Source organism: Pleurodeles waltl, chromosome 5 (genome assembly GCF_031143425.1).
Source record: "Pleurodeles waltl isolate 20211129_DDA chromosome 5, aPleWal1.hap1.20221129, whole genome shotgun sequence".
NCBI classification, from domain to species: Eukaryota; Metazoa; Chordata; class Amphibia; order Caudata; family Salamandridae; genus Pleurodeles; species Pleurodeles waltl.
The window spans coordinates 637,620,610-637,639,443 of NC_090444.1; the positions used below are offsets into that span (position 1 = coordinate 637,620,610).

At 46.6% G+C, this 18,834-nt stretch overlaps 1 protein-coding gene across 1 annotated transcript in view; it reads left to right on the plus strand.

Annotated features, from left to right (window-relative positions):
- The first annotated feature begins 17,647 nt into the window (after window positions 1–17,647).
- The window catches only part of OPN3 (opsin 3), a 592,447-nt gene continuing 591,260 nt past the window's right edge, over window positions 17,648–18,834 (plus strand). Inside the window, exon 1 of the mRNA XM_069234505.1 lies at window positions 17,648–18,494. Within this exon, the coding sequence (XP_069090606.1) occupies window positions 18,179–18,494 (316 nt within the window). The 5' untranslated portion in view covers window positions 17,648–18,178. The remainder of the gene's footprint in view (window positions 18,495–18,834) is intronic.

Consider the following 18,834-nt stretch of genomic DNA (forward strand, 5'->3'; position numbering starts at 1 on the left):
GATGTGCAATGTTTGTTCCCATTCTGACCATCTTCCTCCTGTCACTAGGGAGTTGCAACGGGCTCCCCAACCCCAACGGCTGGCATTGGATTCTATCACCACCTCTGGGTGAGATCCGAAGATCGCTCTGCCATTCCAAGCCTCCATATGCTGGAGCCACCAATGAATCTCTGACCTTACCTCGACAGTCAATGGGATCTGTTCTGAATAACTGTTGTAGATGTCTGATCTTGAGTCTCTGAAGAGCTCGGTAATGTAAGGGAGCTGGGAAGATCGCCTGAATAGAAGAGGCTAACAATCCCACTACCCTGGCTATGTTCCTTAAAGAAACTCTCGAGCTGGCCAGAATCGATCTCAATTCCCTCTTGATGTTGCAAATTTTCTGAGAGAGAAGAAGAAGCTGGCATAGGACTGAATTTATCTGAAAACCCAGGAAGTCTATCGTCTGAGTCGGTTTCAATAATGACTTCTGTACATTGATAAGGAAACCTAAATCTTGCAGAAGGCTGATGGTCCAGTTCAAATGCGACAGAAGGACTTGGGGAGATTGAGCCATCAGTAGAATGTCGTCCAGATATATGATTAACCGGACACCCTTGGTTCTTAACCATTCCATCACAGGTCTCAGTAACTTCGTAAAGCACCAAGAGGCTGATGACCGACTGAACGGGAGAGCAAGAAACTCTAGACACTGACCTTTCCACTGAAATTGAAGAAATCTCCTGTGAGGGGGAAAAATTGAAATTGACAGGTAAGCATCTTTTAGGTCCAGACAGACCATCCAATCACCTTCTAATAGAATATCCTGTAACATATGGATGCCCTCCATCTTGAAATGTCCTCCCCCTTTTTTGTCTAACACAAAAATGGGACTGAGAAAACCGTAAGGATGAGGGGAGGAAAACTGTACAGCACCTTTTTTCTAATAAGGCCTGGACTTCTTTGTCTAAAAAGGCTTGATTTTCTAGGGAAAAACACATCTGAAGAGGAGGGTTGAGTTGTTTGGGAGTACTTTTAAACTCTAGGTGAAAACCCATGACAGTATGGAGAATCCAAGGATCTCCGGTGATAGTTCTCTAATTTCTCAAAAACAATGCCACTCTGCCCCCAAGTGTGACCTGAGAAAAGTGAATAATGCTCGCCTGCAAAACTAGTGTCCTGTATGGCTCCTTGCTGTCCTCTGCGCGCGCCTCTGCGGAAGCAAAGGCGTCCTCCTCTAGGACTGGTGGGATAGAAGGTAGAGTCCTGCTCCCCATACCAACCTCCTCTACCTCTGGGGTAATACTTCTGAGGACTGCTGAATGATCCTCAGCCAGGAATGCATCCTTCGTAACGACCGGCCCTGACAAAAAGGCCCCGTCTAAAAACGTTTTTAAGAGACATCTGGGCTTTGTCTAGAGAAGAAAAGGTGGAACAGAACTTGGCAAGGTCTTTAATAAATGATGAACCAAATAGAAGACCTTCGGCCGACGGGCCTGCTTCAATAGATGCTAGGTCTGATAGTTTAGGATTGAAGCGCATTAAGATAGAATTCCTGCGTTCGGAGGAAATGGCGCAATTAGTGTTTCCTAACTGACATACAGCTCTTTGAGCCCAACGGATGAGAACGTCTGTGTCCACGGAAGACCCTGATTCTTTAGCCATGTAAGCCATCTCAAGAATCTTAGTCGGCGGCCCGGAAAGGTCTAATAGTTTATCCTGGCAATTACGCCAAGATCTATCCAATCCTTTTTTGGGATCCTTAGCAAATTTATTCATAAAGGTCACCATAGTGGGGTCTGTTTCAGGGGTATCAGAAACTCTACCCTCTAAATCAGGTCTGGGACACTCAGCTCTTAAACGAGAACGAACCTCCTTATCAAAACTTTTTCTAATGTTAGCCTGCACATATTGTGCCACTTCGGGAGGAGGAACCCAATTGGAAGACCTGGGGTGGATAATCTCCGTGGGGTCGAAGTCTAAAACGTGACAAGTCGGAACGACCTTCTTTGCTTTCTTACTAGGAACTGGGGGAGCCGAGTCGTCAGAAGCCTCGGAGGAAGAGTCTTTATCCAAGGATGAAGGAGAAAAGGAAATGTTCTTTTTTTAACTATAATTATGTTCACCACTATGCTTCTTGCGAAGTTTATCAAATGCGTCTGCGTGAAGTCCACTAATATCAGAGTTAGATTCTTGTACGTTTTTTGCTTTTGCTTTTGCCTTTTTTCCTTCCTGTTGAGGTTGCTGGTCTTGTACCCAACCTTGCGAGCGTGCATAATCAAAGAGTGGTCTCAAAAAGGGGCCCAAAGCTCTCACAAGAGCATCGTTAACTGATTGTTGGACCCTAGTATCAAGGGCTTCCACTAAGTTAACCTCTAATTGGTTCCCCAATTCTTCTGTGTAGTATTCAGTGTCTTGATTATCCCACTGAGCCATGGTGTAAATAGAATGGAACAAATGTAGTCACAGACAATAAATATGACCTCTAAATAGTTCAAGGATTTTTTAGTATTTCTTTAAAATACTTTTTTATGGCAGGGGGAGTGCAAAAACCCCAAATCAGGCAAATTACTATGACTGCCCACAAATAAACGGTGGAGGGAGCTGCCTGAAGGCACGCTAAACCAAAGTCTGATTACATTTTACAACCCACGTTTCTATATTTAAAACGGGGCGTCAGGGAGCATAAATCTATCTATTCCCGTGTGCTGAGGCACACGCGTGCTGCACTCGTCGAGTCGGTCTCTCAGAATGAAACTGAGAGTTGGCTCGGAACGAGACGCACGCGCGCGCGCGAAGCTCAGGCAATAGAAAACAGACTGCGTGGAGACGCACCCAGCAATGCTACGCTCCCGCTCCACAAAATTCGGGCAGAAAAAACGGTGAAAAGACTGATAAAAATGTAGCGTGAGACGCGCTTACACACGAAAAGAAGCGCGCTGAATCGCGACGCTAAAGTTTAAACATATAATGCATAAGATACACTGATAACATGTACAATCAATGATAGAAGTAAATTTGAAGCACTTATCTGCTGCGAAGCAGCAAAGAAAGAGGAAGTGACGTCAAGGGTCAGGAGTCTTATGGACAAAGGGCACGTTTGGTGATTGGGCCATGTGACACTATGAGGAGCATCATGGGATGTATAGTTTTTTGTTTACTTAGATTTCATTGGCTGTTATTTTTGTCGGTAAAGAAAGAGAAAGCATATTCGGAGCCTCCGGTCCTGACATAGAATCAGCAACATCCCCAGCAATTGGAAACATGATTCTATGCAAGACCTCCTTGGCTTCAAATATAAGGGGTGCAAGGGAGAGGGTGCATGGTAGCACTGTCAAGGATCAGAACAGACAAGAAGACTTGGCCCCATGCCACAGCCACCTGAGAAAGAGAAGCTGCCAGTCCCACTCATGGGCTTCTAAACACAGATAGTAGATAGGATTTAAAACTATCTATTGATGAGTTTTTACTCCTGACAATCACGTTGTATCTCAGGGGGGCGCACCAGACAAGTCTAGTAGACGGGGTCTGTTATTTCTATGCACAAAAGGCACCAGCTCTGTTACTGTTGTGACATTGTAACACTGGTAGTAGACCTATGAAGGGGGGTGGGCTTAACCAGCTGTGAATCCATCACCAAATGACAAACACCAGTGTTAAAGCTCCACTTCACCATCCTACAGCGGGCGCAACCTTCCTGCTCCCCTGTGATACTGCATTTTTTTTCCTTTGGTCCAGTCCACATTTTGGCAGCTGTGTACCTTCTTCACACACTTTTATGAAATTATGATTGCAGATATTTGGCCATCGCTTTGTTTACTCTACAGGGAGGCTTAGTATTAGAAGAGCAGGCAGTCTGAACACTTTTATGCCCATCACCATCATTGAAAAAACTCATATTGCCTTTATCCTCAGTCAGAGCTCTCAATCGCAATCTGAACTCATGCAGACGCCTGAAGGTGACTCAGTTCACAGTATGCACTATAGGAGAGATTTAAGTTGCATGCAAAAAATTATAGGAAATGCAACATCTTGGAAAAGGCACCTGTTGGGCAATGCAAGATGAATAAAACCAAATGAAATGCAAATATTGGATTCAGTGCTCACACGGATTACGTCAAGGCATTTTACTGTCATAATTGAATGAACCACTGTTTAGCCTGTAAAGAGAATTATGTGCCATGGCAGACCAAATTATGCCACAAGGTTATCTAAATTATGTGGCAAATATGAAACGTATGTGAAACATTCTTTCGCAATATTATTTCCAGCAATTTGAGCTTGAAACATAATTTCTTTGAAATGTGTACATTTAAAAAATTGTGTGGCAGATTGACTTAACCTATATTTATATGATAAACACTGCATCCACAGAATTGCATAACTCAATGGAATCTCACCATTTCCTAATAATTTATCAACAATTTATTCAAGAAAGATAAAACCTAAGCATAGTAATTCCAATCAGTTCAAATGTTTAGCTCCTCTTTGAATAAACCAGGCATTTTAAAGTAAATGACCAGAAAAAACATGTAATATAATAAATACATAATAGGTATTTTATGGTTCAATATTGCCATCTCAGGGTACTGGTGGTATCTGCCAACCATTTGTCCTTCGACCTCATGGTTTATGCTCTCACCAGAACCGATTGAGGACAATACTAAACCATATTACACAGATACCTCTTATGTATAATATCTATCTATCTATCTATCTATCTATCTATCTATCTATCTATCTATCTATCTATCTATCAATCTATCTGCCTGTCTATCTAACTATCTATATGACACACACAAATATATATAGATAGATAGATATATAGATAGATAGATAGATAGATAGATAGATAGATAGATAGATAGATACTCGAAAAACCAAAGGTTACAGGGTCGTTATAGTTAGGAAATATAAATTAAGAAAACCTTCATAAAATTCACTAAAAAAACAAAGGTTATAGGGAAGTTATAGTTAGATTCAGATTTTACACACACAAACCCATAGAAATGCATCTGTTATCTCAAAAAACTATAACCTGTGCCCTAAGGTAACTATAACTCGTGTCCCACGCCGCGCACAGTTTTCTCAATTTTATTGCAAAAGTTGCAGGGATAATATCAATGATGTCATAGTAGATGTCAGGACTGAAGTAATATGTGGATTAATTAGCAGGGCAGTGCATGGATGAGGGCACAAGTTATAGTTACCTTAGGGCATGAGTTATAGTTCCTTTGTTTTTACAATGGGGCCCTTGGGATGGAGTCCTCAGGGCTTACATTAGCCTATGAGGGGGTCCCCCATGCCATTCCCTTTCATTTTTACGGCTGTTCCCTAGAGGATGCGGTCCCTGAGGCTGAAAGTAGTTCTGGGAGGAGGGCCGTGTGTCCCTCCCCCATTTCAAAATTAACTATTCCACCCCGGAATCTGGCCCACCTGTGGGTCTAATAAAAATAAGCATGGGGAACTGCTCTTGCTTTATAGATTCGCAGGAACATTTTTAGAAAAAGCAAAACATTTTTGACCACCAGGCCTAGGGAGTCAGGGTATTCCTACCCTCCCCCCCTGTCTTTTTTATGTTTTTCTTGGTACATAGCTGAGTCTGAGTCCCAAAATGGCTGCCACCACTTCCTGTTTGAAGTGGTGGCAGACAATCAGATGTCATCTTGAGATCTGTCAAATATGCTGACCTTCCTTGTCTCTAGATATACATAAATATTTTTTCTTTGATAACTCCAAAACTACTGAACAGATTTACACCAAATTACAAAAAGACGCTTTTCTTGACACAGATCTAGCTTTCTGACAAAGTTGGTGTAATTCCGATCAGCGGTTCGGGCTGTAGTTGTGTTCAAAATCCCTATGGGAAATTGCTTGGACTTTCAAAACAGCAAAGACAGCAGCTGAAGTGAGTGGCAAACAAGTTTTGAAAACTTCAGGAAGATTCATCAAACGGCGTCAAAGCTATTGGCAAAACAAAAAATGCTTTTCCTGTCAAAACTAGGTCCTAACTATACCTACTGGCGACCACCAGTAGGTAATTTATGTTTATATGTATGTATATGTATTTTTATATATATATATATATATATATATATGTATATATATATATATATATATATATATATAGACATATATGGGCATTATCTACTGATGGTCACAGGTAGGTAGTTATAGTTAGGACCATTCTTTCCATAGACAGAGCGTTTTTTGTTTTGCAAATAACTTTCGCGCTGTTCAACGAATCTTCCCGAAATTTTTCAAAACTTATACTTTGGTGAGTTCAGCTGCTCTCGTTAAAGTTTCAGAGTGATCTGTCAAGCGGGGGCTAAGAAAAAGGGGGGGTGCCAAAACACTTTTGCCCCATTCAACTTTAATTGGATTTTCCAAGTTTTTGAACACAACTACAGACCCCACCGCTGAACATAATTACACAAAATGTGGTAGAAAGCTAGCTCCTGGCCCAGAAACTGCGCTTGTGGTGATGTGGTGTAAAACCTTTCAGTAGTTTTGGAGATTGTTGGACTTTTTTGCTTATGCAGGGTCACCCCCAATCTTTTTGCCTCCTGTCTCCTATTTGTTCTGACCTGTTGCTGTTGGCTTTTGAACTCTGAGCACTTTACCACTGTTAACCAGTGCTAAAGTGCATTTGCTCTCTGTGTAAATTGTATGGTTGATTGGTTTATCCATGATTGGCAAATTTGATTTACTAAGTAAGTCCCTAGTACAGTGCACTAGCGGTGCCCAGGGCCTGTAAATCAAATGCTATTAGTGGGCCTGCAGCAATGGTTGTGCCACCTACCTTAGTAGCTCTGTAATCATGTCTCAGACCTGCCATTGCAGTGTCTGTGTGTGCAGTTTTTAACTGTAAATTCGACTAGGCAAGTGTTCCCACTTGCCAGGCATAAACCTTCCCTTTTCTTACATGTAAGACATCCCTAAGGTAGGCCCTAGGTAGCCCCAAGGGCAGGGTACAGTGTATGGTTAAGGTATGACATATATTCATGTGTTTTATATGTCAATGACAGTGAAATACTGCTAAATTCATTTTTCACTGTTGCAAGGCCTGTCCCTCTCATAGGTAAACATGGGGGCTACCTTTAAATATCATTAAAGTGTAGATTCCCTTTGGGAGCGGATGGACATGTGGAGTTTGGGGTCTCTGAACTAACAATTTAAAAATACATCTTTTAGTAAAGTTGATTTTAAGATTGTGTGTTTGGAAATGCCACTTTTAGAAAGTGAGCATTTTCTTGCTTATACCATTTCTGTGACTCTGCCTGTTTGTGGCTTCCCTGTTTTGGTCATTTTGACAGTTGGGCTGGTTGCACCTCACACTAGACAGTGACACAAAGGGAGCTGGGGTGTAGTCTGCATTTCCTGATGAGCCATCTGTGCTAGTAGGGAGGGGAGGAGTGGTCACTCACACCTGAAAGGGCTATGCCTGCCCTCACACAATGCAGACTCCAAACCCCTGGTGAGTGTCTGGGGACTGGCCTGGCCTGGGCAAGGTAGGATTTCACAATCAAGAGAGACTTTGCTTTGAAGTAGTACTATTTGAAAGGAGAAAATGGGTATAAGAAGGGCACCCAAAACCACACAGACTTTAGAACACTCCTGGAAACCAAGAGGAACCTCTGCCTGGAGAAGAGATGAAGAGCTGAGGAAGAAGAGCTGCCCTGCCTATGACTGTGCTTTGTACAGCTATCCTGCAGTTGCTGCTTCTGTCTGTGATAGAGGACAATGACTGGACTGTGTGTTGCCTTCCTTCTTGTGAAGGTCTCCAGGGGCTTGATTTGGAGATTGCCGTCTGTTGTTTGAAGTCCCAGGGACAGCAAAGACTTCTCTCTGCTAGCACCGGAAGTCTCTGCAGAGACTCCTACTCTGCCAAGTGGTGCCCATCCAGTTCCTGGGACCCTGAAAGGAGAAGCTGGCAGCCCAAGAGTAAGAAATCCATGCACAGAACGCCGTGCGGGAAAAAGATCGACGTGACTCTGATCTGCGGCTGAAAAATCAACACTCGCCTGCAACGCGACCCGAAGATCGACACCCAGGGCTGGAGAAACGATGCACAGCATCGCTGATGGAGGCTGGTGAGATCGCAACCTGCACTGCCTGGATTTCGGATCATCGTGCGGCTGGATTTCCGATGTAAACACCACAGGGCATGTGAAAACAACGCAAGGCCTGCCCAGACCTTAGAGTCTTGACCGGATCGGCGCATTGCTCCCCTGCGGAAAGAAGAAATGACACACGCCGACCTGACTAAAGGAGAAAAGACGCAAGGTCTTGCTCATGAGTGATATCAACGCATCGCAAGACCTTTTTACGCACACTCGCCCGTGCAGGGATATTTTTGACGCACCCAAGGTACATTTTCACGCCAACAGCGTTGGTGTGTGTTTAAAATTACATGAAGACTTGTTTTGCATTTTTAGTAATAACTTGACTTGAGCATTGTGGATTTTTGTCATTTTGGTCTTGTTTTGTTTAGATAAATATTCTCTATTTCTCTAAACCTGTGTTGTGTCATTTTGTAGTGTTTTCATTAAGTTACTGTGTGTGTTGGTACAAATATTTTACACCTAGCACTCTGAAGTTAAGCCTACTGCTCGTGCCAAGCTACCAAGGGGGTACGCAGGGGTTAGCTGAGGGTGATTCTCTTTTACCCTGACTGGAGTGAGGGTCCTTGCTTGGACAGGGGGTAATCTGACTGCCAACCAAAGACCCCATTTCTCACATTGGTGATCAGCGGTTGGGATTGGACTTGTATTTGTACGTGACATACCGTAATTAAGTGTACACTACTGTTTTGAGTTCAGACCACTACGTAACCACATACTACTTGTCTTGTGATTCTGCTTTTTGTTCTCTGATGTCCTCCTGGATATATTGTTGATATCTTGGGACTCTGGTTTTTGGTTGTGAAGCCTTTGCAGAAAAGAAATCAATTTCTGTCACGTATTTATCTATAAAAAGTGGCAGCTTAAAGCATTCTGCATGGAAAGGGGACTGGCTCTGAATAAGAAATCCAGAAGGGAGGATCTTGAGTCAGCCCTGTTTCAGTATGAGTTAAAACGTTGTCAGGCAACACCACCAGATGAGTCTGAGGAGGACTACTCTGAGGAGGAGGGCAGTGGCCCTTAGGAGGGAACAGAAAGAGATGATTGGCTCCTAGCTCGAATCTAGAGCCTGGAAGAGCTAGATGCAGAGCTTGAGAGGGCTGAGGAGAAGAGAGCCTTAGCCCTGGAAAAAGAAAGGTTGGCAGCTCAAAAGCTGAGCTGTGAAGAGCTGAAGCTGGAAGCCATGAGGGTTGAGTCCAGTTCATATGGTGGCAGCAAAAATCTTGTATCCAGTACTGTTGAAGAAGTGCACATGCCCAGAGATGTGGTGCCATACTTGAAGGAGGGAGTTAACACAAACCAGGAGGTTCAGGGGTATGAGATAGCTCCAGTGATGCGCAGGGTCCCTGAGGTGGATTGGGAAACTGGCATGGGGAGTCATATTCCTACTGGTTGGAGGGCACTCTACAGAGTCTAGGTGAGAGTGACAGAGAGAGGGGTTCCCCCCAGGTAGAAGTCCTGGTTATGGAGTGTGAAGACATCCCAGAAGAGTGTGGGTTGAGTGACAGGGGCAGTTACATACTGTCTCACCAGTCTCAGGAGGGTGATGTGGGGTGCTTTTTCAATGAAGAGTCACTGGATGGTTGGGTGAAGGGTAGTTTGGTTAATACATGTGAGGGGCTGTGTGATGTAATTGCTGGAGAGCATATGTCTAGTTCTTATTTTCCAGAGCTATGCCAACACCAGGTGGAGTGTGAGTACTCTGACCCCAGGGAACTTACACTGGAGGCAGACCTCTGGGTGAGTACCAGAGAGTCTGAAGAGTCATTTGGGGGTGCTCCTGAGGGGAGTGGTATAGGTATTTCACAACCAGGTGAGGTAGGGAAGGATTGTAGTGTCCCAGGTAGGTCACAGTGTAGTGCGATGGGTGAGGGACCCCATGTCCAGTCTAAGAGGAGAGGGAATGGGGATGGGCTGAGGCCCAAGGTGCCCGATATCCGGTCCCAGGTCCTGGAGGGTTCCACGAGGGAACACCAAAAGGGGAGCATAGCCTGTACTGTAGGGCCACCTGCTCAGGGAGACCCTACCGTGTCAGGAGAACTTGGGGGGGGGGGCGACTGTAGCCAGCGTCCCACAAGTTCTGGTGTCTGGCAGTACCACTCGGTGCAGAAATCCAGACAGAGGGTTGAGAGGGGGTTGTGGACTCCAGTGGAGAATGTGGAGGGTCACAGGTCAGCTCTGAGAGAAGAGCCCCCCAGGAATGACCTTGGTGAGACCATTTCTAGGTTGGAGGGAATCCAGAGACTGCCAGATGGGCAGGGGTCAGGAGACCTGCGCCAGCCAGACTCTTGTGTGGCCCTTGGGGACGGTGTGTTCCTTGTGGGGGATAGGTGTGCTCCCCAGCAAGTCCTGGTGTGCCAGGCAATGGTTCAATCGCAGGGTGGTGACTCTGGGTTGAATGATCAGGTTCAGGGGGTAAACTCTGACCTAATGGGGAGTAAGTGTGCTCCTAAGGAAGTCCTGGTGAGCCAGGCAGTGGTTCAATCGCAGGGTAGTGACTCTGGGTTGGATGACCAGCTTCAGATGGTAAACTCTGACCTGGTGGGGGGTAAGTGTACCCCCCAGGAAGTACTGGGTTGCCAGGTAGTGGTCCAGTCTGAGGGTATAGACCCTGGACTGGAGGATCAAGTGCAGGGGTAAACCCTGACCTGAAGGGGGGAGTTGCCCAATCACCCCCCAGTGTGATTTCAAGGGGTACTCTACCTGAGGGGGGATGCAGAACCCTGAGAGTAGGGGTAGGGGAGGGAGAGACTCACCCTGACCCCAGTGAAATCTAAGGGTACAGACCCTGGATTGGAAGGCCAAGTTCAGGGTGTCCCCCCAGACCTGGAAGAAGGGGCTACTGCTTACAGTGCCCCTACCATGTTGTCTTCTGGGGGGCACTCCTAGGTGGGTGGTGCAGGACCCCAGAAGGGAGGGCAGGGGGAGGGAAGCCTCACCCCTGGCCAAGCCTGAAGGTACAGACCCCAGGTTGGAGGACGAGATGCAGGTTAACATTCTTGCACTGGTAGAAGAATTGTGCACGACTGTTTCTACAAGCACCCTGACAATTTATGACTCTGGGGTGCTGCTCCTGGAGGAGGGTACACAGCCCCAGAGGGGAGGACCAGTGTCAGGTTGTCAACCCTGACCTGGTGAAAGGGAGAGTGGTCAAAGGGTGCCAGGCACCTGGGGCTACCACCCCCCACTCTCCACTGTCACAGTGATTGGAGAGGCCTGAGGTTGGGCTCTCATCCCTGACAGTTGTCAGGGGTCACTGTGGCTTGCTGTCCTGTTGGACAGAGTTTCCCCAGGGGTTGGGGGACAAGAGTCACACCCCGGGGGTGGAGTGGGCAACACCACTGTATTGGTCCTGGTGGTACTATCTGCCCATTGGGATACATCTGTGAGCAAAACAAAGTTAGGTGCTGTACAGATGGTATCTGCAGATGTGGAGAAAGGTTCCCCTTGGATTAGCTTGGTGGGCCATCAGAGTATGGACACAGGGAGCCAACTGGAGTCAGGAAGGAGTAGAATTTGAACATGCCTCTGCTGTTGTGGGCTGGGTCCCTGTTCTATTGCCCCAATTAGGAAAGTACATCAAGGAATTGTATGTTCTCCCCTGGCTTTAGGCTGGTTTGGTGGTCTGGTTGGACTTTTTTGCTTATGCAGGGTCATCCCCAATCTTTTTGCCTCCTGCCTCCTATTTTTTCTGACCTGTTGCTGTTGGCTTTTGAACTCTGAGCACTTTACCACTGCTAATCAGTGCTAAAGTGCAAATGCTTACTGTGTAAATTGTATGGTTGATTGGTTTATCCATGATTGGCATATTTGATTTACTAAGTAAGTCCCTAGCACAGTGCACTAGAGGTGCCCAGGGCCTGTAAATCAAATGCTACTAGTGGGCCTGCAGCACTGGTTGTGCCACCCACCTTAGTAGCTCTGTAATCGTGTCTCAGACCTGCCACTGCAGTGTCTGTGAGTGCAAATTCCCACTTGTGGTACCCACTTGCCAGGCCTAAACCTTCCCTTTTCTTACATGTAAGACACCCCTAAGGTAGGCCCTAGGTAGCCCCAAGGGCAGGGTGTAGCGTATGGTTAAGTTAGGACATATAGTTATGTTTTTTATATGTCATGACAGTGAAATACTGCTAAATGTGTTTTTCACTGTTGCAAGGCCTGTCCCTCTCATAGGTTAACATGGGGGGTACCTTTAAATATGATTAAAGTTTAGACTCCCTTTGGGAGTGGATGGACATGTGGAGTTTGGGGTCTCTGAACTCACAATTTAAAAATACATCATTTAGTAAAGTTGATTTTAAGATTGAGGGCCATATTTATACTTTTTGAGGCAAAACTGCGCTATCGCAGTTTTGCGCCAAAAAGATTAGCGCCGGCTAACGCCATTCTGAAGCGCCATGCGGGCGCCGTATTTATTGAATGGCGTTAGCCGGCGCTAGCAGACCGGCGCTGCCTGGTGTGCGTGGAAAAAAACCACGTACACCAGGCAGCGCCGGCGTTGGGGAAAATGGCGTTAGGGCGTCTTAAAATGGGGCAAGTCAGGTTGAGGCAAAAAAATCGCCTCCACCCGATTTGCGCCATTTTTAACGACGCCCAGATGCCATTTACATGACTCCTGTCTTAGTAAAGACAGGAGTCATGCCCCCTTGCCCAATGCCCATGCCCAGGGGACTTATGTCCCCTGGGCATGGCCATTGGGCATTGTGGCATGTAGGGGGGGCACAAATCAGGCCCCCCATTGCCAAAAAAATAATTAAAAAAAAAAAATTATACTTACCTGAACTTACCTGAATGTCCCTGGGATGGGTCCCTCCATCCTTGGGTGTCCTCCTGGGGTGGGCAAGGGGGGTCCCTGGGGGCATGGGAGGGCAGCTGTGGGCTCCTTTTGAGCCCACAGGTCCCTTAACGCCTGCCCTGACCCAGGCGTTAAAAAGAGGCGCAAATGCGGTTTTTTTTGCCCCGCCCACTCCCGGGCGTGATTTTTGCCCGGGAGTATAAATACGACGCATTTGCGTCGCAGTCATTTTTTTAGACGGGAACGCCTACCTTGCATCTCATTAACGCAAGGAAGGCGTTCACGCAAAAAAATGACGCTCATTCCTCATACTTTGGCGCTAGACGCGTCTAACGCCAAAGTATAAATATGGCGTTAGTTTTGCGCTGAATTTGCGTCTACAAAACCGACGCAAATTCGGCGCAAACGGAGTATAAATATGCCCCTGAGTGTTTGAAAATACCACTTTTAAAAAGTGAGCATTTTCTTCCTTATACCATTTCTGTGACTCTGCCTGTTTGTGGATTCTCTGTCTGGGTCAGTTTGACAGTTGGGCTGGTTGCACCTCACACTAGATAGTGACACAAAGGGAGCTGGGGTGTAGTCTGCATTTCCTGATGAGACATCTGTGCTAGGAGGTGGGGGAGGAGTGGTCACTCACACCTGAAAGGGCTGTGCCTGCCCTCACACAATGCAGTCTCCAACCCCCTGGTGAGTGTCTGGGGCCTGACCTGGGCAAGGCAGGATTTCACAATCAAGAGAGACTTTGCTTTGAAGTAGTACTATTTCAAAGGAGAAAATGGGTATAAGAAGGGCACCCAAAATCACAGACTTCAGAACACTTCTTGAAACCAAGAGAAACCTCTGCCTGGAGAAGAGCTGAAGAGTTGAGGAGGAAGAGCTGCCCTGCCTGTGACTGTGATTTGTGGAGCTATCCTGCAGTTGCTGCTTCTGCCTGTGCTAGAGGAGAAAGGCTGGACTTTGTGCTTCCTTCCTTCTTGTGAAGATCTCCAAGGGCTTGATTTAGAGCTTGCCTACTGTTGTTTGAAGTCTCAGGGACAGCAAAGACTTCTCTCTGCCAGCACCGGAAGTCTCTGCAGAGACTCCTACTCTGCCAAGTAGTGCCCATCCAGTTCCTGGGACCCTGAAAGGAGAAGCTGGCAGCCCAAGAGTAAGAATTCCACCCACAGAACGACGTGCGGGGAAAAGATCGACGTGACTCCGATCTTCGACTGAAAAATCAACATGCCGCTGGCTTTGCGGCTGAAAATCAACGCTCGCCTGCAACGCGACCCGAAGATAGACACCCGGGGCTGAAGAAACGATGCACAGCATCGCTGATGGAGGATGGTAAGATCGCAACCTGCGCTTCCTGGTTTTCGGATTATCGTGCGGGTGGATTTCCGATGCAAGCACCGCTGTGCGTGTAAAAATGATGCAAGGCCTGCCTGGACCCGTGAGTGCCGACTAAAGGAGAAACGACGCAAGGTCTCGCTCGTGAGTGATATTGACGCATCGGAAGCCCTTTTTGACGCACACTCGCCCATGCGGGGTTATTTTTGACGCACCGAAGGTACATTTTCACGCTAACAGCGTTAGTGTGTGTTTAAAATTAGATGAAGACTCTTTTTGCATTTTTAGTGATAACTTGACTTGTGTATTGTGGATTTTTGTCGTTTTGGTCTTCTTTTGTTTAGATAAATATTCTCTATTTTTCTAAACCTGTGTTGTGTCATTTTGTAGTGTTTTCATTAAGTTACTGTGTGTGTTGGTACAAATACTTTACACCTAGCACTCTGAAATTAAGCCTGCTGCTCGTGCAAAGCTACCAAGGGGGTAAACAGGGTTTAGCTGAGGGTGATTCTCTTTTACCCTGACTGGAGTGAAGGCCCTTGCTTGGACAGGGGGTAACCTTACTGCCAACCAAAGACCCCATTTCTAACAGAGATATTACAGTTTAAAAAATACAGATATCCATGGATGCGGATCCTTCGTGGATCAAACTATCCCTTTGTTGATATCTTAATGACTGCCAACCCTTCAACAAGGAAGTGTTGACAGCCATCTTGGGACTCTGCTTCAGCAGAGTCCCACAAAAAAAGTGAAAAAAAGAAAAGAGGCCAGGATAGGGTCACCCTGAGCATTGGTCTAGGGGTCCCACATCCCGCCAAGGATGAAAATATATTTTTTTAAATGTAGCAAAAATTCACGGATCCGAATCAGTGGATTTTCACGACATTTAAAAAAAGGGCAGTCTCCAGCCCTTTTTCTTAATTTTGCATCCGGGGGTAGGGCAAGTATCTGGGGCATCTGGGGCTTTAAAAGGAGGGGGGCTCACCGGGCCCCCCTCCTACGGCTTGTATTAGCCCCCAGGACCACCACCTCCTCGGGGCAAACAGAGACAAAATTGCGGGGACAGGGCCAAACAATAATTTGATATTGGGGAGGCCTGTATGGCCTCTCCCAGAGCCCCGGGGACTGCCACCTCCCCAGGGCTAAATGAAATCTGAATGCAGGGGGCCAGGCAGAGACCACCACCTTCCTGGGGCGATCACTGAGAATTAATCGGGGGACCGTGCGGCCTCCCTGTGCCACCTCCCCGTGCCCAAGGGACCACCACCTCCCTGGGGCAAAACAATATTTTCATATGGGGGAGGTCCACATGGCCTCCCCCGCAGCCCCTGGGACCACCAACATTCTTGGGCAAATACTGAATTACATGTGGGGGCTGCTTGGCTCCCCCCACAATCCCAGGGACCACCACCTCTCTGATGCAAATAAAACACTGGAGGGGGGCCATACATGGGGACAGACACCCCCAGGGCCAGCTCCTGCTATGTCCTGGGGTGTCCACCCCCGGGACATAGCTGTTTGATTTTGCTTGCTGGGAGCTCCCAAGAACTAAAAGCAAATATAACTCTACTTTCTGCGAGCAGGAGCTGTCAAACAGCTCCTGCCTGCAGTAAGTGAAACAGATGAAAACTCTACTCCCGCAAGCAGGGAGCTGCTATTTAAAGCTGCTCCCTGTTTGCAGGAGCAATGCTGGCTCCTACAGGACACGGACAGTCAGCTCGGACCGTGGGGGACTTCAGGCTCCCCCTATAGTCCCCGTGGTCTAAAGTTGGCAGAAAGCATCTTGCTTGAATTTCACATTGAAGTTATTCCATGGAGAGACCATTACAATAACAATAGTCTCGCCATGTTATAGGTACGTTTTGAGGCACAGTAGAAGAGAGTCTCTTTCTGCCTACTGGTAAGGCTCTTGGACTGTCACTCAGCAGGTTGAAGGTTTAAATCCTGGTATTTCATGCAGTGTGTCTGTGTATTTACTAATGTTTTGCCTGTTAAACATCCCTAGTGATGAAACATTTATGTCTTTTTTCCATCAAAACAGAATGTGTTACACGTGGCCTAGAGGTTAAGGTCTCAGGCTCTCACCTTGAAGATTGAGCGTTCCAGTCTAGGTGTGTCAGCAGTCACATTCCTGTTTTAATTACTTTTCAAATGTAAATATTTAAGATGTATACTGTAATATAATCGCACTCTTTTTACTTGATAAATACATTTTTCTTTTCAATTTTTCCTAAAATATATCATTCTGAGTATATGATTTACTAAGGTCTAGAAAAACTCTCTGGGTGGTTACAGGGAGTTGGCCACAAGACCTGGTCACAAGCCAGGCCTTGCCACAAAACCCCTTGGACCGTGCGCCATGTGGGGTTGGGTGGTTATAGGAGGCTGTCCAGAGGGACTGGCTGCAGGCGAGGTCCTGCAGCCAACCCGCAACGGGGGGTTGGGTGGTTATAGCTGCTTGTCTGCAGTGACTGGTCGCAGGCTGGACCCTATGGCCAACCCCCGCCCCACACAGCCAAAGGCTGTGCTCAGCATTGTTTGGATTAACGTAGAGTAATTAAAATTACTCTACGTTAAAAACTCCATAGAAGTTCACTGAAAAAAACAAAGGAAACAGGGACGTTATAGTTAGGAAATAGAAATTAAAAAACCTTAAAAATTCAGGTAAAAAAAACAAAGGTTACAGGGGCGTTATAATTAGGTTCTTAATTTACTGCCACAAAACCTCGGAAATTCATCAATTATAGTTAGCGTTATTTCAAGTAACTATAACTTGCGTGCCCTCACCATGCCCTGCTAATTATCCCAGATAGTACAGCACTCATGACAACTTTTATATCATCAATAAAAATATCAATAAAACATTGGAAGTTAAATTACTGAAGAAAAAAACTGTGCATGGCGGGAGTGTTGGTCATAGTAACCTTAAGTTGCGATTTATAGTTACTTGAAATAAAGCTGACTATAACTGAGCAATTTCTAAGGTTTTGTGCGAGTAAATTCAGAACATAACTATCAAGTCCCTGTAACCTTTGAATATATATATATATATATATGTATGTGTGTTCAATATAAAAAATAAAGCGCCACGATACTCGTTTATTATTGTATACGAAAATTAAGCAGATTCTTCGCAATATAAACGTCTGTGTGCAATAAGTAGATCTGTCCTTGAAGCAGAACAACTTAACGGTATGTTCCGTTCTCAAATAGTCGCTCTGTCTTTTATGGTGCCGTCTTTGACTTGCCAGTAATCTGCTGAGCCGCAGAGACAGTGAAACAAATTGTACCATTTCTGCCTTTTTTCACTCGCCAGCGATGATTCGTTAACGGGAGAGCGAGAACTGAATTCATAACCGTGGTTAGCTCCTCGTCTTACCAGAGCCTGTAGTCAGAGCAGGGTTAAATCATCATCTGCATTATTCACCAGCCGAGGGAAAACGAAAGGCATGGAAAAAAAGGAAAGGGAGGATGGGGGTGTTACAGGGTGAAAAGAAAGAGAAAGAAGTCAAAAGAAGAGAAGGGGTGGCAGGTAAAGGATGACAGGCAATGGACCAGTGTAGGGAATAAAAGGAAAGCCAAGAGAGGATGAAAGAGAGCGGTAGAGAACGAAAGAGAGGGGATAGATGAAAGAAGGAAATGAGAGTTATCCGCACACTTACTATATGAACCTCGACAGGTCACCGTCAGCCCAAGGCGCAGCGAGCCACGGAGAAACTTAAGTTGCACTAATGTGGAAGGCGGAGGAGGATGACGGGGAGGAGGGGAGAAGAGCTGTCAGTGTAACCCCCTTCTCTCTCTCCCCTTCTCGTTTTAGCCTGTAGCGCATATTCCTGCACGCTCAACAAACGACCAGGGGCTCAGGCACGCAAAGGGCTGTAGCAGTGAGTACAACGGGTGCGAACACGCCGAAGGACCGCAGCATGTGAGGTGCCATCCGGCAAGGGCCATGCCTGAGGGGCTGAACAGCAGCGCGGCAGGACTGGAGCCCCCCAAGTTCAGTGCCGGTGCCTACGAGCTGCTGGCCCTGGCCGCGGCCACTATCGGTGTGGTAGGCGTGTGCAACAACCTGCTGGTGCTGGTGGTCTATTGCAAGTTTAGGCGCCTGCGGACGCCCACCAACCTGCTCCTGCTCAACATCAGCCTCAGCGACCTGCTGGTCTCCGTCTTTGGGGTCGGCCTCACCTTCCTATCCTGCCTGCGGGGCCGCTGGGCCTGGGACTGGGCGGGCTGCGTCTGGGACGGCTTCAGCAACAGCCTCTTCGGTAGGTGGCGCCCTGCGCGGCCAGGCGATCGTCTCCCAAATCCCTCTGCACCTGTGCTTAGCGCCCCTGAGGTGCCCGCCTGGGCTGTCATCGATGTGCGCTCAGACGCGACTATGGGACTACAGAACAGATCTGGTGTGCTCTTGACTACAATATTTACTCGCATTTCCCGTAGCACATCATACCTTGCTGCTGTGCGTTTTAAAAACTGGTGTTACTGTTACCTAGTAGTTGGTACTAGCGGTTCATGTTGACCATTTAACTTTCAATATAAATACATTGGCTTGGGTGCACACTCTGGAGGACCAGGTGGGGCAAATTGTTACATTTATTTTACATT